Genomic DNA, 27,465 nt, shown 5'->3' with positions numbered 1-27,465 from the left:
TGGATTTTCTTCAAACTTGGTATACTTATTCCTTATACCCCAAGGAAGATCCCTATTGTTTTTGGTGCATGCCCGACCCCCCGGGGCAGAGCCACGCCCATTTCTAGTATTTGTTTGTTTGTCGTCTACAGGCCACATTTCTTAACTAATAATCTTGAAACTTTGCATACACATTCTTTGTACCCTAAGGAACATCCCTATCGTTTGGGGTGCATGCCCAACCCCCAGGGGCAGAGCCACGCCCATTTTCTTTTCGTGTGTCTTTGTGTCGCCTACAGGGCGCAATTCTTACTGGATTTTCTTCAAACTTGGTATACTTATTCCTTATACCCCAAGGAAGATCCCTATTGTTTTTGGTGCATGCCCGACCCCCAGGGGCAGAGCCACGCCCATTTCTAGTTATTCTTTAAGTGGCATTTAGCGATCAGGGAACAAATTAACAGAACACAGTTTTTATGGGATACAATCACTAGTTTATTCTAAAAGCACGACGTTTCCACAAGTATTCTCTTATCGTTATCAATCAAGCAAAAAAAAACAAAAAAAAAACGTCATGCTTTTAGAATAAAGACATCGATTGTTTTAAAATAAAAATTGTGTTCTGTTAATGTGAACGAAATGTTATACTGATAGCAGTCCTACAACCCAGTTTTATTTCACAGACCCTCAATGCAAACTGGACCATATCAAACAAAACAGGAATGTGGACGTATATTGCTGCGTTAGCGATGCTCTTGTTAAACAAAGATTTGATTTTAAACGAATGTGAAAGAAATTAGTGCTAGATACACAAGATTAAATGATACCCGGTTTGCAGTGTATAACATAGGTGTAGTGCGCGTAACTTAAATTTTAAAAATTGATTAAATAGTTTGATTTCAACATAGGATGTATTATTTATATTATTTCAGAGGCCACCACTAAAGATTTAAGGATTAACAGTTATCTAATGTGGCAGCTCCATAATGCATTCTTCAATAATATAACACCATGGAAACTACAGAAACAGTTAATGTTCCGTACTAGAGACAGGAATGGTATTCTAATGACTGTTTCTACCACAGACAATTCAAAACATGTTACTCTTGAGGTTTGTACTTTTATATTTTTAATACATTGTTGAAATTGATTAAATTCTGTTCAAATTTATTATTGAATTCTGTTCAAATTTATTATTAAATTCTGTTTAGAATTAATTAAATTTGAAATATATTTATAAAATTCTATTTTTTATTTATTAGATTCTGTTTAAATCGGAATAAATTCTGTTTAAATTTGTTAAAATGTATTAAATTCTGTGAAAATTCTTTTGAAATGTATTAAATTTTCTTAAAATTGATTGCAATTTATTACTAAATTTCCTTAAAATGTATTATTATTCCTTAAATTAAAATGGCCAAATTCATGATATATTCTAACCTGGAACCAGAACAATTGGAGCTAAAAATATTTGAACAGTACAACCAAGTACCTTTTTACCTGTGTGACCTATGTATGAAGTAGGGTCGCCTGTCCAACCTCGTGGGTTTTCTCCGGGTCCTCCGGTTTTCCCCCACTGCTAAACCCCCCTATGCGCAAGCAGATTATTAAAATAAAAAATTAAACCATATGTTAGTCCCAAAATGACCTAGATTGTGTCAGTGGATGTCAAACTCTCCCTCTCTCTCTCTCTCTCTCTCTCTCTCTCTCTCTCTCTCACACAATTTATTCAGTGTTGTATAATTTTGTAGGTTTATGAAGGTAATGTTCGTGTCAAGTATGAAATGGGCAACAGTCAAAAAGAACAATTTTTAACAATAGAGAATACAACCGTAAGTGATGGGCGTTGGCATGTGATTGAGTTACAGCGATATGGTAAAATGTTTATATTGAAGTTGGATGAAGGAGAGGGTAGAAACTATAAATATACCATGGGAAAACCAGGCGACCATGAGGGTATTAATATAAAGAGATCAGTATTTGCTGGTGGAGATCTTACGTCTAATAATCAAGTCTATGGTGATCTAACAGATTGTAAGTATATTGGGTATTTTATTGGGGGGGTCACAGTGGGTAAGACGCTGGCTCGCTAGCCTGGAGGTCAGGTGTTCGATCCCTGCATTGGCCGAGAAAGTTCATTCAGATTTTCTGGTGTGGTTCCCCCTTGTCAGTGATGCAGCACGGAGGGCCTGACAAGGACAGTTGTCTAGTCGTTCGGATGGGACGAAAAACCGAGGTCCCGTGTACACATTGGTCTGCACGTAAAAGATCCTTTGACAGTTAGAATTCAATATAAGATTAGGCCGTAGTGCCGCTGTCCGGGCAAAATTTCCTTCATAGCCCAGTTCAGAGCAGAACAGTAGGACGTTAAACCCCATTTCATTTCATTTCGGTATTTTATTGATAGATTTAGAGGGGGGTTGGATGGCCGTATGGTTAGTGAATGCACGTTGTATCTTAAGGTCTGTAATTGAGACAAGTGGTGTGGTTTCGATTCCCTGCTTGTACGTGACAAAGAGTAGGGGGACCCGTTCAACCTTGTGGGTTTTCTCTGGGTCCTCCGGTTTCCTCCCACTGCTAAAGACCCCCTAAGCACAAGCAAATTACTGAAATAAAGTTGAACCATATGTTAGTCCCAAAATGACCTACTTTGTGTCGTGTTGATGTTAAACTCTCTCTCTCACTGTCTTAATAACCCCCAGCGGTTTTCAACAGGCTATTAAAGATCTTGAAAGCACTAATTTCTTGTGAAGTTACATTTCTAGCTTCAATATTTATGATACTGCCATTTTTTCTAGCCTGTATGCGAGATGTACGAATGGAAAATGGTTGGTTTCCTATGGATATGACAGACAATGATAAGAGTACCACAGCTGAATTAAAACGATCTGTACAAGTCAATAATGAATGTAAAAGAGAAGACTGCCTTGGTGTAACGTGTCCTGGTATGAAAATATGTTATCCATTGTGGGGAACTTATGAATGCAGGTAGGTACCATTTTATATACTTTATATAGAAGGTTTCCAGGTTCCATTCCGGTTGGTTGGCCGAATGGTTACCATCTGACCATTGTATCATTAGGTCTGCCATTGAGTCAACTGCCGTGATTTCGATTCCCTGGTTGTACGTGAGTGGGGTCACCCGGTCAACCTCATGGGTTTTCTCTGGGTCCTCCAGTTTCCTCCCACTACTAAACACACCTACGCGAATTATTGAAATAAAATTGAAGCATATGTTAGTCCCGAAATGACCTAGTTGGTGTCGAGAGGAGATTTAACCTCAATTTTCTTTCCCTCTCCCTCTCTCCTTGTCAATGATCTGTCTAATGTCTAATGATTCAGATGTTACAAATTGGTGTGCACATAAAAGACCCTTGACAGTTGTCAGTTATAAGATTAGGCTGTAATGCTGCTCCCCGGGTAAAATTTCCCTCATAACACGCTGCATAGTGTATGCCCATCTTCATTAGCCCAGTCAGAGCAGAACAGGACGTTGAACCCCATTTCATTCTGAGAACCAGCATATTATTTTTCAATCTGGCCTTATTGAAGTATTATTATTATTATTATTTTATTATTATTATTATTATTATGATTGTTATTATTATTATTATTATTATTACAGATGTCCTGATGGTTATAAAGATGTAGATGGTTTGTGTCAGGAGATAGATTTCTGTGAAGACAACGAATGTGTAACCGGAACCTGTGATTCTAAGATGGGCATGTGTAGATGTCCTCCAGGATGGACCGGTACTCTATGTAATGAGAGAGAACCGGAACCAGTTGTAGCTGGACTAACAACAGGAGCTATTGTTGCTATTGTTGTCTCAATATTTATAGCTTTAAGTAAGTATCCACTATTTGGGGGGGTGGGGGGAGTGCGCGCTGTATCATAAGGTCTGTCATTGAGTCAACTGCCGTGGTTTCGATTCCCTCGCTTGTATGTGACCAGCAGAGGGTCACATATATAACCTTTCAAGTTTTCTCAAAATCAGAGGTTTGGATGGCCGAATGGTTAGCATGTAGGCGCTGTATCATAAGGTCTGTCAGTGTCAGTGAGTCAACTCATGTGGTTTTGATTCCCCTGTTGTACGTGACAAGGAATTAGGTCCGTCTGTCCAACCTCGTGGATTTTCTCTGGGTCCTCCAGTTTCCTCCCACTGCGAAAGACCCCTATGGGCAAGCGAATTATTGAAATAAAATTGAACCATGTGTTAGTCCCAAATGTCCTAGTTTGTGTCGAGTGGATGTTAAACCCCATTTCTCTCTCACTCTATTAGCATGGGCGGTTGGGTTGCCGAATGGTTTAATACATGCACTTTAGATCATCAGGTCTGTCATTGAGTCAAATGCCATGGTGTCGATTCCCGTGCTTGTACACGACAAGGATAGGGTCACCTATCTACCCTTGTGAGTTTTCTCAGGGTCCTCTGGCTGTATTTTTTTATTTTTTTTTAAGTTCTTTGAAGTTATAATTTCATGATTTGTTTGTGAATTTTATGATATGAAATATGTTTTATATTTTGTAGTTGTTGCATTGGTTGTGATATTTTTGGTCCAGTTTTCTAAACGACCTAAAGACAGTGATAAATATATACTAGAAGTTGACCCTGATGATGATATAAGGGAAAATGTTATGAATTATGATGAAGAAGGAGCAGGTAAGATAAATTACTGTGTTTATAGGTTTCGTGGTCTCGTTTTCGCTTCCGGTATTGGCTGAGAAGGTTTTTGAGGATTTTCTTTCACTGTTTTCCATGTCGGTGGTGCAGGACAAGCATGTGTCAAGGACAGTGTCTAGTTCTTTGGATAGGACAAAAAAAAGGAGGATCCCATGTATATGTAGCTGTGTACATAAAAGAACCCTTGACAGTTGAAATTAGAGTAGATTGTAGTGGTATTCTCTATATGTGTATTTGCATGATGACGACTTGTGAAATTTTCTTGAAATGTTGCAGTGTAATTATTATTCTATAAAAAGTGTGTTATTTATTTGTTTATATTAAAATTAGTGACTTAATATATATTTTCTTTCTTTCGGTGAATACCATTCCCTCTTGCGTTATTTGACATATTACGTTATAGAAGTGAATGTATATTATGTTATAGAAGTGAATGTATATTATAAAAATGAATGTGTATTATGTTATAGAAGAGAATGTGTATTATGTTATAGAAGTGGATGTACATTATCATGATGTTTTATATTTTTACAGGTGAAGAAGATCATGATGCATTTGATATCAGTAGATTACAGAAACCCGATGAATCCATGTCAATGGGTAAATCTCCATTAACTGCTGCTCCACGTAGATATGTGCCCCATCTTGGACGTAAGTTACTTTCATTTTATCATAATTTGTTTGTGATCATTTAGAGCAGGTCCTCTCATAGCACATTGCATGTTCGTCTTCATTATCCAAATCGGTGTAGAAAAGTAGGACGTTAAACCCCATTTCATCTCATGTAAACTGCATGCGGTGCACATGGAATTTATAGCAAGGACAATTAATTCTGTTCTTGAGGGTATTATATTTACTTCCAACTTGGCTAAAGACCCCTACGTTCAAATTAATGAAATAAATTTGAACCAACCCAGTTTGGCTGGTTATTCATTTGAATGCCAGTGTTGAAATTTTTTGACAGTCCCCTATTAGCATAGAGATCCTCCCAAATAATTTGGAAGTGGTATCGGGTGTTAAAAGAGATAATTAAATACATTCCATGAAACATAAATTTTATTTTATTTTCTGTTACAGGTGCCCCAAGACCTGGTGAAGATCCCGACGTTGGTGGATTTATTGACGATCGTTTAGGTGATGCTGATGAGGATCCTAATGCTCCACCTGCAGACAGTGTTTGTGAATACGCTTACGAAGGTGGAGGAAGTGATGCAGGATCTCTGAGTTCTCTAAACACCACGTCTAGTGGTGGTGATCAGGACTATGACTATCTCAATGATTGGGGACCAAAGTTTGCTAAGTTAGCAGATATGTACGGTGCTGGACAGAATACTGATAGCAATGCCTAATCCAAGTCCATATTTTAAACGGTGATAGAATATATATATAATATAAGTGAAGAGAGAAAAAAGGAATAATATTTTATAACAATAATTTCTAATGATTCCTTGTGAATGTGTGTGATTCCAATATTCTATTCAATTCCATCGTTCGATATTCAAGTTATTTGAAATTAACTACAGTTTAATCAAGATTCTGGATTTGGATTGTGCTCAACTTTGAAAGCATAAATTGACATTTTGCTTGCAGCATCTGAGGCAGATGTCGGATATTTCTACATACATATCAGGGATCAGTGTGCTCAGCTATCCAAGTTGATAATCATTTACATGGAAACCAGCTTCAAACAGGATCAAAAATATCCCCTCTGCTATAGATTTGTATGTTGTTTAGATATATTTTGTAATAATAATAAATATAATTAATCGGAAATTAATTAACGTCATTTAATTAATATGGTTGTATATAGATATTTGAGATAACTATTAAATATTCAGTGTTGTGAAACTTTAGTAAGGCCACACTAATTTCCTTTTCAGTTTTTTGGGGTTTTGATAAATAAGATGTTTTAAATTTCAAACTTATGGGAAGGATGTTCTGTTTAAAATTTCAAAACTTAAAATTTTGGAATCCAAAGCTTTTGAATATTGCAACCAAGTACTTTTGGTTTTTAAATTAGTCTTTTTCCGGAAAAAGATAAAAGGCAAAATTTTAACAGGACGTTCCCAAAGAACAGAAAAACAAAATGGTGTGGCCTAGCCAGAATATAGTAATGTTTATTAATAATATTTAAATTGAGGAACCAACTGAATTTGGATGTCTCAAAAAGAACTAGCCAATCTTTTTTTTACTTATTTAATATAGAGTAGAGGAATTGGAAAATAATATGTAACTTTTTATTGTTCAGTAATTTTAAATTTGTTATTCCATAGTCGAGGAAAACACATAATTTTTGATAATGTATTCACAGTTTAAAGGCTCATTCTTCATAATTTACACTCTTTAAGAAGGGTGTTCATTTCATTCATTGCTACTAGTTAATTGTATTATATTCTATTTTTATATTAAATATATGGTGTACTCTTAAAGGGACAGTCAGGCAATGTAAATTATGGAATAAAATTAATTCAACTTAAAAATATGCAGATCAGTTTAAACTAGTTTGTTATTCTGTAAATTGAAAGTAAATTTTGGAGGAAATTTCTAATTTCATCTTTTAAAAGACATATTATCTTGCTTTAAAATACACACTCCATATTCACAAAAACCTGAACTAAAATAGCTTAACAATTTAGATCTTTTATTGGTCAAGAGCTCAAATGTTAACTCCCAAGAGCTCAAATTTTAACTCCAATCATTGCAAATTCTGTATCTTTAAAATATCTTAGTTCAAGTTTTTGTGAATAAGGCTCCTGAAGTTCAAAGAATGATCTGGAAGTGGAAAATCTGAGGAAATTGGACAAGTTTGTCAAACCAGGTCTTTTCATAAGGTTATAAAACGGAACTGTCCCTTCAAGGATACCGAAAGATAGTATAAGCATGACAACGTGACCAGTACATGACATATATCACTTAAAAACAACTAGATCATTTTAGTATAAAATTCTTGAATATTGTATGAACGCAAGTTTCACAATATGTATCTGATGCATATCTTTGAGAGTTTTGACGATTTTAATTGAAGTTTATTATGTGCTATATTTCTAATCATAAGTTTGGTTGAGATCATTTTAGTATAAAATTCTTAAATCTTGTTTAAAGCTTATAGTTAAATGTATCTGATACACTTCTTTTGCGAGTTTTAAGAATTTTATGTGCTATATTTGTAATCATAAGTTTGGCTTTCTATATACTTTGCTTCATTTTTTTTCTATTATTATTATATATAATATCCATATGTATATATAATCAAGATTCATGTTAATTTAAATGATTTCAAGTCTATGTCTTTGCCGCAGCAAGTTTATAAACAATTCCATTATTTAAACTTTTTGGACCAATCAAAAGACATCAGATGTCATTTCATATTCAAATTTTATTCATCTCACTTCCAAAAAAAAAGCATAATAACACCAAATATGGAGATGGTATGGTGGTAAGTGAAATAAATTATATATTTTTGGAGCCAATGAAAACCATTAACTTACCACTCTAAATAAAACCCTCTTAATCGGGAGTTTTGTTGGAGATGCCCATTTCTACAAATTAACAAAATTATGGAATGCTTTGACCAACAAACAACAAAATTATGGCAATAGAATAAAGACATTTTTTGTGGAAATAGTTAACCATATTATTGTTGAATTGAATGAAAAGGGTAGGAGAATATTTGATAAAACAGAGAGACCATGCTGCAGCCAAGACCGAGACATTAAAAATCCTAATATTTTGTAAATTATACTTGTAAATAAAGCATATAAATATTATACATATTATACATATTGTATGATATTGTTGTCGATTCAATTTTAATGGTTTACTATGTGAAGTTATATATATAGTGTTAGTGACGCGGTTTGACGTGATCTAGGTTTTTGTATGAAGAATTGATGACAAATCTGTGGAAAAGTTCTCATAAATTTATATACTTTTAAAAATACTGTAATTTATTCATTAGATGATCATATCATAAAGTTAATTAATAATAAAAACCAACATTGATCTGTTTATATTTAGTGAAGTATCTTTTGAAAAGATAAATATTAAATATGTTATTAAGGCCAAACCATTTTAATTTTCAGTTCTTCGAGGCCTTGATAAATAAATAGCCACTTCTAAAAATCACGGGAACGATGTTTTGTTTGAAATTTCAAAAATTAAAACTTTGGAAGTAAAAGCACAACCATGTACTTTTGATTTTAATTAGGCTTTTCCCTAAGAAATAAGAAGCAAGAGTGCCCCAAACAAAACATCTTTCAAGAGACTTTTTATTTATCAAGGCCTCGAAGACCAGAAAATTAAATTGGTGTGGCCTATAAAAGATTGTTTTAAACATTTGTTTCTAGAGACCAACTGTGATACAGAAACAAAGATTATATCTTATCCATCCTGTGAAAATATTACACATATCATTAATGCAACGACTAATAGATCTGATATCAGGTCTGGAAATAAAGGCTTTAGGAGTACGTGACAAAATATCGGGCACTAAATGATTCTCAGTAGTCTCATTCCGTTCCACTCCACTAACCCCAGGATTCATTCATGGGGGAGACATGTAATTTAATTCAAATGTGCTATTTTTATTGACCAATCAAAAATTTGTTAAATACAAAGTAGGTTTGCAAAGGGAAGTAACTCTCATCTTTTTGCAACAACAAGAATCAAGGGCAAATAATTTGAATATGTGAATACCCAATGGATGAACCAAGGGTATAATGGAATAGAACCTAGTGAGACCACTGGGTATACCGAGGATGTAATAAACTAGTTTTTGACTTTGTGTCAGATTTGTATTAATAATGTTAATAAAAGACAAATCGGTTCCGGACAAAATGACAGGCTCCTTAGATTTTGTGCTTGACTTTGTCAATGTTTAATAAAAAAAGACAAATCGGTGCCAGACAAAATGACAGGCTCCTTAGATTTTGTGTCGGACATTGTCAATGACAGAAAGTTACTTTATTTCCAGATCTGTTTGTAATATGAACTTACTGCCCAAAATAGGTACCGGTAATACTAAATTTACAGTTCCAATATGATTTCTGTTTCCAAGGTGATTAATAATTCAAATTAATGATATTGGTAAAATAACTGATGTTTTTCTAAATAAGATTTAGCAAAATTATAAACTAAAATAACTTAAGGGTGTGGTCTTTTCATTGGTTACAAGTATTAGCTGTTACCCAATAAAAAGGCTGCTTTCTTAAAATAGCAACGTTTATATTTTAGTGAATATCTTTATATTTTAGTGAATATCGCCCCCACCCCCATTTGTATGATATTGACAAATGCTCGGTAAAGAAATGATCAGTAAATAGAACTTCTGTTAACACGTGGAACGAATTCGAGACCTCCATGTTAGCGAGCCAGCATTTTATTTAATGCTCCTCCGCGGCTCCAGATCTTATAAGATTCAAAGCAGTGAAATCGAACTTCTGTTAATGTACGATTGTATGATTTTGCTAGAGACCTGTAAATTGTATATTTTCTACACTTTATGCTAAATGAAACCATCCACGGATAAATGAGATAAACTTTAATGGTTGTGAAATCAATATTTATAATCATTCATAATCAATCATATACAATCTTCATTTCCTGTCATTTTTTTCAAATTTTTTTTAATAAAACCATATAAATCAATAATGTGTTGATTTCTTGTCTTCAAGTGCCATGGTTTCGATTCCCCAGTTGTATGTGACGAGGAGTAGGGTCGCTTGATCAACCTCATGGGTTTTCACCGTTTCCTCCCGTTTCCTGCCACTGCTAAAGACCCCCTACGCTCAAGTGAATTCTTGAAATAAAATTGAACCAAGTTAGTCCCAAAATGACCTAGTTTGTATCAAGTTTGTTAAAACCTATCCCCATCTCTCTCTCCTCAGAGTGTTGAAAATCTCTTAATGTCTATATACATAAATATATATAAACAGTCCAAGATTTAGATGAAGATCATGCTCCTGAAGCAACGACCGCAAATGTTACATCATCTGGATGTTGCTAGACTGGTCTGCAATTCCCAAACTTATAGCTTCATTATCTCCCTTTACTGCAGACGTGAACAATAGCATCCAATCAGATATTGTGACACAAACACACTCAAATTAAACATGGGGACCTCCACGGAAACCTTGATATTGAACAAACCTTGAACTTTGCATCTCGATTATCACAGGTAGAGATTTTAGCAGGAAAGCGCATGACTTGGTATTCACGATGATCGAGGAATCTGATGGGCTCCCCAGCTGGGTCAATATCCAATCGAAATTAGTGCCGAAACATACGGGGTATTAAGTGAAGGGCTTGATAAGATGTACAGAGTTAAAGCAAGATCAAGCCTTCTATTGAAAATGGATGAAGACAGGCCCGAGGCTATTTTACTTGTGAAGCCCCTCCCGATTCTCCACCACTAGAGGAAGATGTGTTTTATTATGGGATAATGAGTCATATCACCCAAGGTTCAATTTGAATTTGAAGTAAAGTATGCAATATCATCATTGGTATGTTAGAGGATAACAATGACCTTTATGAATCTGAAGACTTTAAATCTGATGGTGGGATCAACAGATTATACCCACCACATTATAGCAAGACCCTTGTATATACTCTTCAAAAAAAAGGAGGGGATATTCAGAAACAATACAAAACTGTGGAAATGCACTGCTGTTTTTATACGCCCACATTTTCATGTGGACGTATATTGTCGTCCCCCTGTCCGTCCACAATTATTTGTGAACAGTCTACAGGTCACAATTTTTACCTGATTTCAATGAAACTTGAAATAGCGTAAAATATGGTATATCAAGGTTGTGACCCTATAGAGGTCACAATTTCTATCCGATTTTGTTGAAACTTGAAATATAAGTTTATAACCCAAAGATCTTGGTTCCTTTTGATATTCGCGCATATCGGACCGCAACTTCCTGAATTATGGCCCCTGATTGTTCGAAAAATCACGTTTTTAGCTTGTGGACCCTACTGAGGTCATAATTTTTATCCGATTTAAAAAGACGTATAATTATATCACCGTTACACCCTAAGGACGGCTAAGTTCGAATTTCGTGAAAATCGGCCCACAATGGACAGACAAAATGGCCGCCTCTCGTTCTCAAATTGCGTAAAAATATGGTATATCAAGGTTGTGGAGTGTGGACCCTATAGAGGTCACAACTTTTATCAGATTTTGTTGAAACTTGAAATGTAAGTTTAAAACCAAAGATCTCGGTTCCTTTTGATATTTGCGCATATCGAATTGTAATTTCCTGAATTATGGCCCTTGATTGTAGGAAAAATCACTTTCGTTTTAGCTTGTTTTCTATCCATCTCTCGAAAATGTGGGCGTATCCTGCCTGGCAGCCGCTGGTTATTAGGGGTAACCAGTGTATGTTAATAACAGGCCAATTGCCTACACATGAACATAAACAGTTCATATGGGCGGCTTATCTGACGGCCCCATTTCAATCGCAAAGAGATACACTGTCAAAAGTGAAAATTGACATTTTTGATTTTTGTCTTAATAATGCGTAATTGCTCCACCAATCCTCAGACATTCAGCGATTCGTAGTGGCATGCTCCTAATCAACCGTCCAATCATGATTTGGGGCAATCTGACCCAATCCTCTTGCAGTGCCACGGCCAATTCTTGCAGTGTCAGCTGACATTGACGTTGACGAACACGTCTCCCGATTAAATTAAACGTAACTAAAGCAAAGATACTCTAAACAGTAAATCTTATGCAAGAACCGATAGGAAAGCAAACATGGATAGATAAACCAGCACACAGCAGTTTTCATCAACCCTTCCTTGAAGTGTCAAATTTGACAATGAACTCCTCACATGTGTATGGTGCTATTGTGTGTGCAGCTCAGTGGTTCTGTTGGGGCGATAAGTTCTTCATCTGTGAACATACCCTCAAAGCATGTCAAGTGTCCATGACTATTTATCATATCACAACCTGCATAGATATTTGCATTTCAATATCCCCTACTTTTTTTGAAGAGTATATTATACAAAGAGGAAGGGGACCCTCTGGAATGCCATGATCTAACATAATTAGAACTAGGGTTTCCTGGCTAGGGTTTTCTCTGCCATGCTAAATAGCCAAACAGATGAGAATTACTGAAATAAAGAATTATTGTATATTTTCAGAGCTTTCCTCAGTAGTGTTGAATGTTCTTCCAAAACTACTGACCATTGTCACTGTCAGGCTTCCTACATACATTATATTTGCATATAACACAATGTCCTGTGAACACGTTGATGTATATGTGAAATGAAATGGGGTTTAACATCCTACTGTTGTGCTCTGACCATGCTAATTATTTCAGTAATTTGCTTGCGTGTTGAGGTCTTTAGCTGTTGGAAGAACCAAGAGAAAAACCATGAAGTTGGAGAGAGAGAGAGAGAAATGGGGTTTAACGCCCACTCAACACAAACTTGGTCATTTCGGGACTAACATACGGTTCAATTTTATTTTCATAATTCGCTTGCGCGTAGGGGTCTTTAGCAGTGGGAGGAAACCGGAGGACCCGGAGTAAACCCACGAAGTTGGACAGGCGACCCTACTCCTTGTCACATACAACCAGGGATTTGAAACCACGCCAGTTGACTCAATGACAGACTTTATGGTACAGCACGCACGTGCTAACCATTCAGCCATCCAACCCACCCCCCCCCCCCATGAAGTTGGACAGCCGACCCTACTCCTTGTTGGATACAACCGGGGAATCAAATCCACTCCATTTTTCTCAATGACAGACCACATGATCTAATGCACACGTGTTAAATCATTCGGCCACCCAACCCCCCTATACTGAATAATCAATAATAATTAAATAATCAATATAGTGGTTTTGAATATTTATTAGAAGACTACATAATTTTCATAAAAACATTCTTATAATTGTTTATCTCCCTTTTCATTTGCTGACTGGTTAACGTTACCCTGTTCTTTCGATGGTAAACGCCAATCAAGAGGTTTATCGTAGCCCATTAAATGTATATAGGCCTGTTTACTGAAAAACATACTCGGATCCATAAAGAGGGCAAAGCCCCGAACTTTGATGGTTGTGAATATTCCAGGAACATCGGGCACCTTCACATCTTCCACAGTAAATTTATGTTCTCTTTTTCGTAAAAAGAATGTGTGAGTCGTAGCAGTGAACTGTCCAGTGGTTTCATTGTAATAGACTGTAGTTACATACTTCTTGGCAACAAAATGAATCAACAAGGGTGTTAAAAATATAAAGAAATTCACAAATCCACCTACAGCTATTTTAGTTGCCAGAGTTGTACTGTCATTAAGTAAAATCAATGGTTGTAAGCCAAGTCCTATGAAACTAGTTGATAGAGAAAATAGTTTGACACGTTTAACCAATTTTGCAAGAGGTCCACTATATATCAATTGTCCCTTCTCTTGATCTTCGAATGGTAACCCACTTAATGGCTCTATTTCACCCTTTGTTTCAGTATTCATTTGCCTAATTGTTCGACAACACAAAATTGAATCTGTTTGTGACACTTTTAAGTTCCTTGAAAATGTAGTCAAGAGTCTTTTAGCGCCACAATTCCACATGATCTTTGCCGAAAGGAAAGACATACTGACCTGCAAAAGAAATGTATGTAAAATGATTTGTTGAGCAGTTACAATTCAGTCAAGATAACGATTATTTACCATTTTTGACAGACGTCTAATATGGTGGAAAACGGGGGTTAAGTGAGAAGGACACAATGACAAGCTTCGCGTCATGGTTTTGAGTTTTTTCACCCCCGCGCAAATGGCAAAAAATCATGCGCTTTTCAACATTATAATCATAATGCTTAACCAGTGTCAAACATATACCATGGGTCTGATATGCTATAAATCAACTCTAGCATGTTCGACACACCCCAATATTACCCGGCCGCACTGGGAGGGACATGCAAAATCCTGGGTCCCCACGCCCCTGCTGTAGAAACAATGGAAATGAAATGGGGTTTGACGTTCTACTGTTATGCTCCGACTGGGCTAATGAAGATGGGTAAACACCATACAGTGTGCCATGAGGGAAATTCCAACTGGGATCAAACCTTCTACCTCCAGGCTAGCGAGCCAGCATCTTACTCACTTAGCCATAGTGGAACAAGTGCATTGATGTCATGGAATGATTATGAAAATTCAGTATAACAATTTCCATATAATAAATCGGATATTACTTAGGGAGTTCAGAAACTTTTGGGGACACCCCCCGTAATCTTATATGTTTTCTTTTTATCAGCAACCTAAACACATTGCCTTTCATGCCTGCAATGACTAGGGGTAGCTCAGTGGATAATGCCTCCATGGTTTGCATTACTTACAGCCATCATATTAATCAGATTGTTGCATCATCTATTCTAAATGAAATGAGGTTTAAAAGCCTTTGCACAGACTCATGAGACTGGGCTAATGAAAACATGCATACACCGCTATACGGTGGGCTATGATGAGGGGAATTTGCCCGGAGAGCGACGCTACAACCTAATCTTACTCGTTTTTTCGTCCCATCCCAATGACTACTCACTGTCTCTTTACATGTCAACATCCAATGATTTTTCAAGATATTTCATGGATGAACGCATCGTACTTACGAGAAATTGCAGAATTATGGAATAAATATATAAATTTCTACAGCATTATCTTCAATGTTACGTGAAAAACTTTCTTTTCATCTTAACTTGTCAAACATGTTGGAGAACTCTTTTGTATGAAGGTCAGCATGGTCTATAAGTAACGTTTTACGATAGTCGTTATTAAAGTCTATTTCTCCAAGATTACTGTTACAAGTTGTAACTTTTCCATTTCTGAAATGATGCAATCAGAATAAAAAGATTCTATAATAATTTTTTGGGGTATCGTTGAAAATGACGGTGATAAAAGAAAATAATTGAACGACATCTTAACAAGATTTACCTCCCATAGATTGGTGATGTCCACAGAGCTATAGACAGGATACAGATCACTAAAGATTTCCCCATTGACTCCAATGTTAATTCTCGTATCTTAGACCGGCTCTAACTTTTTCCCAAATTTTCGTTGGGTAGAACGCTTTCTACCACAGATGGAGCAACATGTGGCAACCACTTGCCCATAAGCACGTATGAGGTTCTTCATGAAAAACTTGAGATACACAAGCTGGAAGTAGAGACAAGTAAACATGCAATTTCAGGCCCTACATTTCAACGTAACCAACCTCTCAACTCTTGTATCCTTCCGCATCAAAATTATGAATATTCACCAAAACCTGGCAGAAAATGTATTTTCAAACCCTTTTCCTCAATTCTACACCAAAAAGTCAACAAAAATCGCCATGCAAAAGGGGGAAAAAGGAAAAGGGAGAGGAAGACTAAAAATAGCTTTGGCCCTTAATATTTGGTGATCTGTGTCCATATATATATTATCCTATTTTTCTCACTAATCACATTGTAAATTAATGCACCTTGTATACATAACACGTTATTGTCTGCGATATCACCTCGGTGGAAGCGGACGTAAAATACAACTAACTACTACTACTGTCTCTCCTCTACTTAATTGAAAAAAGGTTAATAATAATATGGAAAAAAAAAATGTAGAAGATTGATAATGTTAGTCATTACTGCTTTTTAACACAATTAGATACCAACCCGCACTCCTGATTTATTTGAATCTGCTAGGAATGTAAATTTGGTACCCACTGCACAATTCAAGGATAGATCTGGTTTCTACTAGTTCTAGCCTATACTAATATTACTAATACATTGTAGGCTATGTATTTCGTTGGGCATTCTGATTCTCTTCTACTTTAGTTATTAAGAAATTGATTTAGAGTTGCCATGGAGTCGCACTACGGCCTACTCTTATTTCGAATGATACATGCACACAATAGCAAGGGCGTGGATTTGTCATAACTTTGGGGGGGGGGGGGCGGACGAACCAGGGAATCTGGAACATTTCATTACCAAACGAAATAAATAATTATGAACAGTTTACTGTACCAGTGTTATTTCGATGAAGGCTGTAACTAGGGGTAATATGATGACAATATGGAAAAATTGACTACCTACATCAAAGCTGCATAAATATTAATTGTTCATGAAGTTAAAGTAGCTAAGTCTCTAACTCAATATCATCCAAAATCTTCAACATTGAAAACACAAATTATTTGTCAATTTAAATCAACATTGATGCTGTGATCTTACTGGAAAAAGATGGGCTTCTGATATCCAATATTTAAGACAAAATAAACATTTTACCATTGGTACATGGGGTTTAACATCCACTCGACACAAACTAGGTCATTTTGAGACTAACATATGGTTAAATTTTATTTTAATAATTCGCTTGTGCGTTATGGTCTTTAGCAGTGGGAGGAAACCTGAGTACTCAGAGAAAACCCACAAGGTTGGACAGACGACCCTACTGATCAGCTTGTCACGTACAAGTTGGGAATGAAAATCATGCCACTTGACCAATGACAGACCTTAAAATCCAACGGGCACGGATTAAACCAGTTTAGGACCAACAAAGGATTCAGTTTTATTTCAATAATTGGCTTGTGCGTATGGGTCTTTAGCTGTTGGAGGAAAACCGAGGACCCAAAGAAAGCTCAGGAGGTTGGACAGATGACCCTACTCCTTATACTGGTATTAAAACACAGGGGACTCAAAGAAAGCTGAAGAGGTCTGACAGATGACCCTACTCCTTATAGAGGTAGTAAAACATTGGGGACCCAAAGAAAGCTCATTGGACAGATGACCCTACTCCTTATACTGGTATTAAAACACAGGGGACCCAAAGAAAGCTCATTGGACAGATGACCCTACTCCTTATAGTGGTATTAAAACAGAGGGGACCCAAAGAAAGCTCATTGGACAGATGACCCTACTCCTTATACTGGTATTAAAACAGAGGGGACCCAAAGGAAGCCCAGGAGGTTGGGTGACCCTACTCCTTACACTGGTAGTAAAACACAGAGGACCCAAAGAAAGCTCAGGAGGTTGGACAGATGACCCTACTCCTGACACTGGTATTAAAACACAGGGGACCCAAAGAAAGCCCAGGACAGATGACCATACTCCTTATACTGGTATTAAAACACAGGGGACCCAAAGAAAGCCCAGGACAGATGACCATACTCCTTATACTGGTATTAAAACACAGAAACAAGTTTTATTGAGACTTATTTTTATTGAGAATAATATTAAACTATTTCTAAGTATAAAAGTATATTAATATACAAGCTTTATGATACAAAGATTGAAACTAGACTATGATAAATAAAAACTAACATAGCCCCTGTCATCTTCAGATTGACATTATACAATGTTTTTAAATGACAGGATGAAAATAATTATATTTCTTAGTCAAACAAATGATTTGATAATTAGATAAACAAGAAATTAAAAGAGGCATTATTTCTGTCACCATGACAACAAATTAGCAGTGCCAGATTTACCTAGGATCAATATCTAGGTGTCCTCTGGCGAAGGTGTTTAATATTTTTGACACTGTCTTAAGACTGTCTTATACACACTGTAGTCTTAAACATCTCTCCCTCCGGCCAAGGTGTTTGATATTTTTGACACAGTAGTCTTAAATATCTCTTGTTGACACATGTCGGATTTAGTTGTCACGTCAAATCAAATCAAATCAAATCAAATCAAAAATATATTTTGACAATCACTGATGTTTGCTGTTAATTAATAATTATAGTGTCTCTTTCAATTAATCACTTGCCAGAAATTTATGATTTCGTTAAGATATTGATTTAAAATTAAAAGTAAGCTGACAATTTTAGGAGCTTGTGTTAATAATGGTAGTGTCTTTTTTAATTAATCACTTGACAAAAATTTATGATTTCATTAAGATATTGAATTTAAGATAAAATTAAAAGTAAGCTGACAAGGAGCTTGTGTTCATGATGATAGTGTCTCTTTCAATTAATTGCTTGCCAGAAATTTATGATCGTGTCAAGATATTGAATTTAAGATAAAATTAAAAGTAGGCTGACAAGGAGCTTATGTGTTCACTAAACTAAAATAACTATCTAAAAAACTTAATCATGTAATCCATGAATATATAAAAACATTTTATAATATGAATGAATACATAGTATAAATAATTTAAACAATTCAATTTGATATTGTAAAAAAAAAAAAAAAAAATAACACAAAGATATGCAGATCTGTTTTATGAACATTTTCATGACAAATCACAAAATGGTGGTTTTTATAAACTTTTACATAAATCAAAATATCAATGGACTAAAATTTGATGACAAGGAATTTAAAGCGATAGTTGCGCATTTTCTAAGAAAGTCTATATATTGCTTAATAGGTTGTTAAACATGGTTATAGAATTATAGAAACCATTCTAGCACTTAAAATAATAACAACTAGTAATTAATAACATATAACGCAATTAACACTGGAAAAAGCAAAATTACCTCCCTTGTTTTATATATATATATATATGCTCCTTTGAATTTGCAAAACTCATCAGTTGATGATTCAACTTGATAATGATATATTTACCTGTTTCTCAACTGACACTAGTGAATTATAGGATTAATGTGTTTTAAGGCTTTATTATAACATATTTTAAATATATATATGACTTCAAAAATGCAACTATCACTTTAAAGAAAACTATGGTGATACTGAGTATTAAATAATAAAAATCAAAGACATTTGTATCCATAAAATATTGAGTTGATTTGTATAATACATGTAGAGGATCGGAAGTCATCTACATGTAGAAATGTCGATCCTCCTCTTTTGAATCCAAGCCAGAAAGTGATCTACCATTGATATTAGATATAAGAGAGAGAGAAATGGGGTTTAACGCCCACTTGACACAAACTAGGTCATTTCGGGACTAACATATTGTTATAATTTTTTATTTCAATAATTTGCTTGCGCGTAGGGGTCTTTAGCAGTGGTAGGAAACCGGAAGACCCGGAGAAAACCCACGAGGTTGGACAGGCGACCCTACTATTTGTCACGTACAACCGGGGATTCGAAACCACGCCAGTTGACTCAATGACAGGCCTTATGAGATATTATTTATAAACAGTATTTTTAAGCAGTATTTCAATCTGATTAAAACACAGATCCTATTTCGTTCGTTTTTATAGTTCAAAATTTCGCTTTACTTGTCTTTACTACACTAGGATCTGGAAGAGTTGTTATATAACAGGCGTTCTACTTGATGTGAGGAATTAGCCAATGAAATGGTCTGTTACGGCAAGTTCTTAGCCTTTTTATGCACAGAACTGTGGGTAAACCACTTGAAAGATCAACGGTGATTGATTAATCAATGTCTGACATCATAGGGTCAAAAGCCGCTCGTTTGACCCCTGAAGTGAACTCCCACTATAACTTGTCAGATCTTCATTTAGTATAAAAAACGAAATGAAATATAGATCTGTATTTTAATCAGACTGGCATTATTTTTAAGATATAATACAGTACATTATTCTCAGAAAAGGATTGAGGAACAAGATAGGCCTATATTACCTCTCTCCTAACCTTATTAATTATATGTTAGTAAATAAATTTAAATCAATCTGAATATATTTCTGGCATGGAATAAGCCACAAAAAAATAGATCTTGTCTGCAATATTTAAATGACAACCAGCAGCCTTAAACAAAGGGACATCATTTTCTGGGACAAACTGATATCTAATCTAAAATAATGTACATAACTTATAATTGACAGATTAAATATAATATTACAATACTTATCTCTGATTGTAACCAGGGCCGTCTTAACGTACGTCTTAACGTATGAGCACGCTGGGGGAGAGATAGAGAAAATGGGGTTTAACGTTCACTCGACACAAACTAGATCATTTCGGGACTAACACATGGTTCAATTTTATTTCAATAATTCGCTTGCGCGTAGGGGTCTTTAGCAGTGAGAGGAAACCGGAGGGCATGCTGGGAAGTTGACCGAGGACCCCACGTGTATAGGGGCTTATCCTAATCTATGAATGTTGTGACTTGTTGTCAATAAATATTATACTATACCATACCAATATAATAAATACCATACTGCACTATCTATCGGTACACATGTTTTTTAATAACATTGATTTTATTGGAGCTATGAATACAATAAATCTATGTTTAATGTCACTGACCATTTTTAAACATACATTATGCAAGAGCTAAATCTGCCAATTGCAGGTCTTTCTTTAAGCCTGAAATGTTATCTAAATTATTAATTAGACATTAATCAACTCTCGATGTCATCGCTAGCCTGCGATATTTACTGAATTATAATCCGATTTGCTGCTCAAAACTCATTCATGATTAAATCAAAAAATGGATAATAGAGACTATGTTTTTTATTCTACCGACTTTAATAATCATGATCGAGGCTAGGCGCAAAATTCAATCGCTAAATTGTCAGTTCAGAGTGGATCAAATTGAAATTTTATGCCTTTACATTATCTAGTTTTTAACTATTCTAGTGAGAACTGCCAGCTCTTTATCTAATCTCCCATAATGTATCTTTAATAACATATATTTTATTGGAAGTACCAATACAATAAATCTGTTTAATTTTAGTGACCTTTTACATTTTTATTCCTGTGAGTGGTTGTATAGGTAAGGGCCCAAGTACACGGCTTTGCCCAGGGGCCTATATTGCTGTTAAGACGGCCCTGATTGTAACACGATTCAATGACATGTATATGAATTAAGGTCACTGTAGTATATACAGTGTTAATCATTGCTATGATACATGTATAAATTATTTATGATAATTTTTATTAACAACATGGGTAATTAAAATTTTATGATTCATTTGTAACATATCTACTAAAAAGACATGACTAATCTTTGGTAAAATATTTATTTCTACAGCTACAAATATACAGGCTCTAACCCTTGGAATATTATATCAATCATCCTTCCTCTTCAGGAATTGATACACAAGAGATATCGGTTAAAAGTTCATCTCTCACATAATATAATATGAAATCCTTATACGGCAATTAGTAATTGAACATATAATATACAAACACAAATTTATATGGAAAACAATCACTGGGTTTATTTCACACTATGTTTCAACAAGTTCCCCTTGTCGTTCAGTGATTGTTTTCCATATAAATTTGTGTTTTTATAATAATTTATCTTGAGTGATTTTGAAATTAAATGACATGGGGAAACAACCACGGAAAATCCATACCAGAGAAATTTTCTAAGCCAACCCCTGGAGTGATCCTGAGACCTCCTAGTTACCGAGCCAGCATCTTACTCACTAAGCCACTGTGGCTCCCTCGAGTGATTTTGAAATTAAATGACAAGGAGAAACAACCACGGAAAATTCAGAAAAACTTTCTCAGCCAACCCCTGGAGTGATCCTGAGAACTCCTTGTTACCGAACCAGAATCTTACTCACTAAGCCACTGTGGCTCCCTTGAGTAATTTTAGGTTAGGTAAGAAATATGTCGATCTTGAGTTCTAATAATAATGAATTTCTCAGGTAAACAATCAGCCCTGGATTGCTCCCCATATTGAATGAAAACATCATACAGTAACATGATCTTTTAGAGGCATTTAATAACTGGACAGAGCAATAAACTATAACATATACTTATGGAAGAACAATTACTGATTTATTTAGGCGACGTTTCGAAGAGTATTCTCTCAACGTTTTCAGGCAAGTACAGTAACAAATGTTTTTATTATTTATTAATAACTCCAATGTTAATTATACCAATTATTAGTGGTCTCACTAATCCTTCATATCGTGGGTGAAGTGTCAAAAGGGTGTATCTAAGAATTTCTAAAAATTAAGAAATGGAACCTTTTGCACTTCAAAATTTCCACAAATCCAGACACAACATTTGGACACATGATACCCAGGACAGTTCTAATTGGCGTAGAGATACATAAATGTGCATATTAATTCGGAGATTTTAAAAATGCAAAAAAGTGTATTTGACTAATTTGCTGCGATACACCCTTTTGACACTTCACCGATGATATGCACCTTGCCTTTGATCATGTTGTTTTCATGCCTTTGATCTTCTTGTTATTCTGCATGGTTTCATATTTGTTGTTAATGCTTGTCTATATATAATTGCCCTACACATTTGTAACTGTACTTGCTTGAAAACGTTGAGAGAATACTCTTCGAAACGTCGCCTAAATAAATCAGTAATTGTTCTTCCATAAGTATGTGTTATAGTTTAATACTGTAACATGTATCTTTAATTTTAATTTAAAACTATTACTGCCGAAATGTTTGTACGTGTAATATATATATCACAATGATGTAACTATTCGGACTAGAATGACATCTCACTGCAAACAAACACCTTTGTTTTATTTTTTTACAGGTACAAGCATTATGCAACTTAACAATTAAGCACATTTGAAAAAACAATATAGATGTACATGTATACATATTGAAATTTATCTCTGTCATCCTGTATAAATTTCGTAATTTATTTCTGCCTAAAAATTGTACAACACTTTATACAAAAAATTGTGCAAATGTGACAATTTAAAACTTCTATTAAATTGTTTGCATATAATAAGACCTATATACATGTAATAGTAAATATTTCAATAAAATTGTAAAAACCAGAAATTGTTAATGAAAAGATTTAAATGGAAAATAAATACAATTCTAGAAAAGAATATCGTTAAAATAGTATGCAAATTTAATAATGAATGAACATAGGTAATAAAAAAAATTTCCTATAAAGGGGAGAAAAAGGCACAAATGTATGTAATATTTGTACCCTATGTGTAGATAACATGATAAATTTAAAACAAATATTAAAAATATGAAAATATAGGATGAACTACCCAAATTTTGTTTTACAAAACAATACCCTACACTGTACATTACACTGCCCCAAAGGCAAACAGTTATTACATAGTACATGTATCATATCTTAAAGCAGTTGTTCTCAACCTTTTTTTGCCAACGGCACACCTTGGATCACATGAAAAAATATCAGCAGACCTGCCTAAATATATATGAAAATTATTTGAATTTGCAAAATAAAAACATGGTAAGTCTGATGGCACATAACCGTAGACATAGACTACTCATAGACATATAGAATGACTCAAACACGGCTATGAATACACATTTTCACATTTTCTTTGTGTGCCGTTCAAAGTTTTGCGACACATTTACAGGTGTGCCACGGCACACTGGTTGAGAATCACTGTCTTAAAGTCTTGTTGCATCATTTTAGCACAATAGGAATCCCTTGCAAACTATATTGTGAAAGCTGAATCTCTTAACAAGAATATTGGTCAAAAAATGAATTAATTTTTACTTATAGATTACTGAGCTTGTTCTGAAATTTAAAGCCTCAATGTATCATTTTAAGAATTATGAATCCCTTGAACTACAATACAGTGAGAGATGAATCTCTAATGGTAATATAGGAATATCTGTGAAATTTCATCGACCTACATGTATGCTGATTGCGATATTATAAGCCATTTTGTTGTATGGGAACATAATTGATAGGCCTGTTTTAAATCTGATTAAATCCAAGCCAGAAAATTATCTAGTGTTGGAATTTTGATTTTGTGTTTTTAATTAAATGTTAAATAATCAATCTGAGTACATACTAGCATGGATTAAGCCATGAGAAAATTAATATTTTAGCAAAAAATGGAAATGATGCAATATTACTTTAAATACACTACAAGTACATGTACATATGTAAATTCACTCCTATGATTGAAACCAGAGGGTATGTCTGTATACTCAGTTAGCCCTAAACCTATCCCACATTCCCCCTCTCTGCTCCTAAAAAAAACAACCCCTGTCTTTACGGTTACTTGGCCCCCCAAAATAGGGTCAGTCATTTGGAAAATCTTTTTATTTTTGTGGGTTTAATTACTGAGTAAAGTTCCTGAAAATAATACCAAAATTTCACTGTTGGAATTTGTTTAGAGATCAAGTTATATAGCGTGGAAATGAAAAAAATTTTAAGGTTTGCGATTTTGGCTCAAAATAATAGAATCGGCCAGGTTACAGTAAGCACTAGTATTTTTTTTTTATCTTTTGGGGGGGGGGGGAACTTTTAAGAAAATCTGACAAATGGGTTGAATATTCCAATTCTTGTTGCTTGATTTCATCAAATTTATTCACTGGATTTTTCTTACCTCTCCCAGTCTTTCCATGTTTATATGCATATCAACAAATGAATATTTTTTTATGAAATAGTTTTAAAAAAAACAAGTGATATATATAAAGTTAAACAGTTGGGGTTGGATATTCCAATTTTTGTTACTTGATTTCATCAAATTTATCCACTGGATTTTTCTTACCTCTCCCAGTCTTTCCATGTTTATATGCATATCAAAAAATGAAATAGTATTAAAAAAAACAAGTGATATATATATAGTTAAACAGTTGATTCTATACCAATGGTTTGCTGTGGAACACGACTACATGAGCTATACAATGAAGGCTGCGATGAATAGACGCTATCTACATCTCTTTGAGATATTGTCGGATACGACAAGCGGCTGGGATTGGTCACCATTGTCTGAAAGTAGTTACGGAACACAAAACTTCGATCCGATTCGTTAAGAGAACGAACTTCAGAATTTTCAAAAGGTTTGGGCTTTTTCTCAAAGTCAAGATGGCTGCTCTCTTGTTCTACTGGCACGCAAACTTTTCGAAGTTCTTCTTTCGTTTTGTCACGTCTCCACAAACAGATTGCAACGATCAGGAGAACGAGTGACACTATAATACACGGGATTACGATCGCTATTTGAGTCTTAACAGACAAAGAACTCCCCTTTGTCGTTGCCATGCATTCTTCAATATCCGAATTACTTAAACTCAGAACTGGTTTCTTGAAGAATGCCGCCGGCGTGGTACATCGAATATTTTTACAACTCTCGGAAAAACTCTCTAATGTCTGATCACAATAAATCATAATGGTACTTTGAGGTTCTTGAAGCCATTTCTTCAAAGGTTTGATATTACAGTCACAATGCCACGAGTTCTCTTGTATACGTAATGTCTGAAGATTATCCAATATCACAAATGATTTCTTCGGGATGTGTTGAAGGTTATTGTGTGATAAATCCAGAGATCGTAGCGATTCTAGATCACGTAAATGATCATCGTTAAGTTCTTTTAAACCACACGACGATAAATTCAAGGTATAAATTCTGTACAAACTACTAAAAACGGCGTTTGGTAAATTTTGTATGGGATTTCCTGCTAAATTTAAAGTTTCGATATAATTAGCAGTGGGCTGAAGAAAGTCATCTTCAATATCGTAAATAATATTATATGATAAGTCTAGTTCACGTACTTGTAGAGAATTAAATGTTTCACGCGTTAATTTATTGATTCGGTTCGTAGAGAGTTTCAACTTCTCTAAATTCATTCCAGAAAATTGGGAATCAATTAACGTCGTTATTTCATTATGTTCTAAATACAAATAACGGAGTGTTGTTAATTTTAGAAAGTCTGACGAGGAAGGGAGAGAACTTATTCGGTTGTCCCCTAGATTAAGTATGGAGATACCTTGAACTCTGTTGAATATATCACTATCAATGGACATCAAGTCGCAGTTTCTTAGACTCAGTTCGTCCAGTTGTCGAAGTCCCTCGAATATTTCACCGTTGATATTTTGAAGCTGATTCCCATCCAGTTTTAGGGTGACTAGATTTGATAAAGAATTAAAACAACCGGTTTTTAGATTATTTAACGAGTTCGCACTTAGATCTAAATATCGCAAACTCTTTAATGGCTGTAGCATAGATCCTAGATTACTTATCCTGTTATGGGAAAGATCTAATCTTTGCAACATCGGAAGTCCTGAAAAGGCATCACTGGCTACAGAATTGATATTGTTATCTGAAAGACTTATCTCTGACAGCGACGGCATGTCCGCAAACACATTGTTCTGAATATCTTCTATGGAACATTCCGTTAAAAATATTTTAGTTATCACAAAATCTTTGAGAATTGTAAAATCACCTCGTTGTAAGACTCGCTGATTTGTTAATTTCTTCATATGTAATTGATGAATGTCTTTCGTCACCGATTCTAATATTTCTTTCAGCGATCCTTCGCGGCAGAACGCTCGCTGTCCCCGTCCCGTCTGAGTACACTGACAACCAGTAGGACAAGCGCAAGTCATACGCACAATCCATATTGATAGAATCAGAAAGGACAGGGAAACTTTCTGAAATATCATCACCTTCGCAACCTGAAAGTATAAACAAAAACAAGGTTCTACAAAAAGTGAAACAAGGACCATAACTCTAGAAGTAATTAACAGAAATTGTTGAAATTAAGTAGGCTTCTTCGTCTCACTAATGCGGAGCCACGGTGGCTAGTTGGTTAAGACGCTGGCTCGCTAGCCTGGAGGTCGGGTGTTTGATCCCTGCATTGGCCGAGAAAGTTCATCTGGATTTTCCGATGTGGTTTCCCGTTGTCAGTGGTGCAGAACGGAGGGCGATGGCAATATACATTCACATATATATGTGGCTGCATAACAACTGAAAATATAAAAACATACAACTGAATGAAATATAATCTGACAGTTTAGTTTAATGTATAGTAAGTACATGTAATGGCTGGTATCAGGCACCTGACTATGAACACCTGATACCATTTCTCTTTAGTAAATATAATTACAAACAACTGAATGAATTATAATCAGTTTAGTTACATGTATCATAAGTAATTGCTCACTGTAACCCAGTGTATCTTGCACTAATTTCTTTCACATTCGTTTAATATCCAATCTTTGTTTAAAAATTTGTAAAACTTGTTTAAAATCACCA

The 27,465-nt window shown here is 35.0% G+C and overlaps 3 protein-coding genes across 4 annotated transcripts in view; 1 reads left to right on the top strand and 2 right to left on the bottom strand.

Moving 5' to 3' along the window:
- The window catches only part of LOC126815014 (neural-cadherin), a 67,650-nt gene extending 57,337 nt beyond the window's left edge, over positions 1-10,313 (top strand). Inside the window, exons 29-35 of the mRNA XM_050540527.2 lie at positions 912-1,090; positions 1,731-2,013; positions 2,778-2,967; positions 3,605-3,828; positions 4,512-4,643; positions 5,199-5,315; positions 5,742-10,313. Coding sequence (XP_050396484.2) covers positions 912-1,090; positions 1,731-2,013; positions 2,778-2,967; positions 3,605-3,828; positions 4,512-4,643; positions 5,199-5,315; positions 5,742-6,013 — 1,397 coding nt within the window. The 3' untranslated portion in view covers positions 6,014-10,313. The remainder of the gene's footprint in view (positions 1-911; positions 1,091-1,730; positions 2,014-2,777; positions 2,968-3,604; positions 3,829-4,511; positions 4,644-5,198; positions 5,316-5,741) is intronic.
- A 3,198-nt stretch (positions 10,314-13,511) lies between these two features.
- On the bottom strand, positions 13,512-15,458 carry LOC126815035 (transmembrane protein 70 homolog, mitochondrial). Its single transcript, XM_050540563.2, has 2 exons — positions 15,273-15,458; positions 13,512-14,268 (listed from the first exon to the last, which is right to left on the bottom strand). Exon 2 carries the CDS (start codon positions 14,260-14,262, stop codon positions 13,561-13,563), a length of 702 nt encoding a protein of 233 aa, XP_050396520.2. The 5' UTR covers positions 14,263-14,268; positions 15,273-15,458; the 3' UTR covers positions 13,512-13,560.
- A 9,263-nt stretch (positions 15,459-24,721) lies between these two features.
- Positions 24,722-27,465, bottom strand: part of LOC126815024 (leucine-rich repeat-containing protein 15) — a 32,728-nt gene continuing 29,984 nt past the window's right edge. For both annotated transcript variants that reach the window (XM_050540542.2, XM_050540543.2), the window contains exon 2: positions 24,722-26,885. In XM_050540542.2, coding sequence (XP_050396499.2) covers positions 25,059-26,873 — 1,815 coding nt within the window. In that variant the 5' untranslated portion in view covers positions 26,874-26,885 and the 3' untranslated portion in view covers positions 24,722-25,058. The remainder of the gene's footprint in view (positions 26,886-27,465) is intronic.

This window comes from Patella vulgata, chromosome 3 (assembly GCF_932274485.2).
Source record: "Patella vulgata chromosome 3, xgPatVulg1.2, whole genome shotgun sequence".
In the NCBI taxonomy this organism is placed as follows: domain Eukaryota; kingdom Metazoa; phylum Mollusca; class Gastropoda; family Patellidae; genus Patella; species Patella vulgata.
Note: the sequence above shows the minus strand (reverse complement) of the source record. Positions and strands in the feature narration are given on the sequence as shown.

What these genes read in the sequence shown, in the direction of transcription:
- LOC126815035 (XM_050540563.2), bottom strand. Translation starts at nt 14,262, where the DNA reads ATGTCTTTCCTTTCGGCAAAGATCATGTGGAATTGTGGCGCTAAAAGA.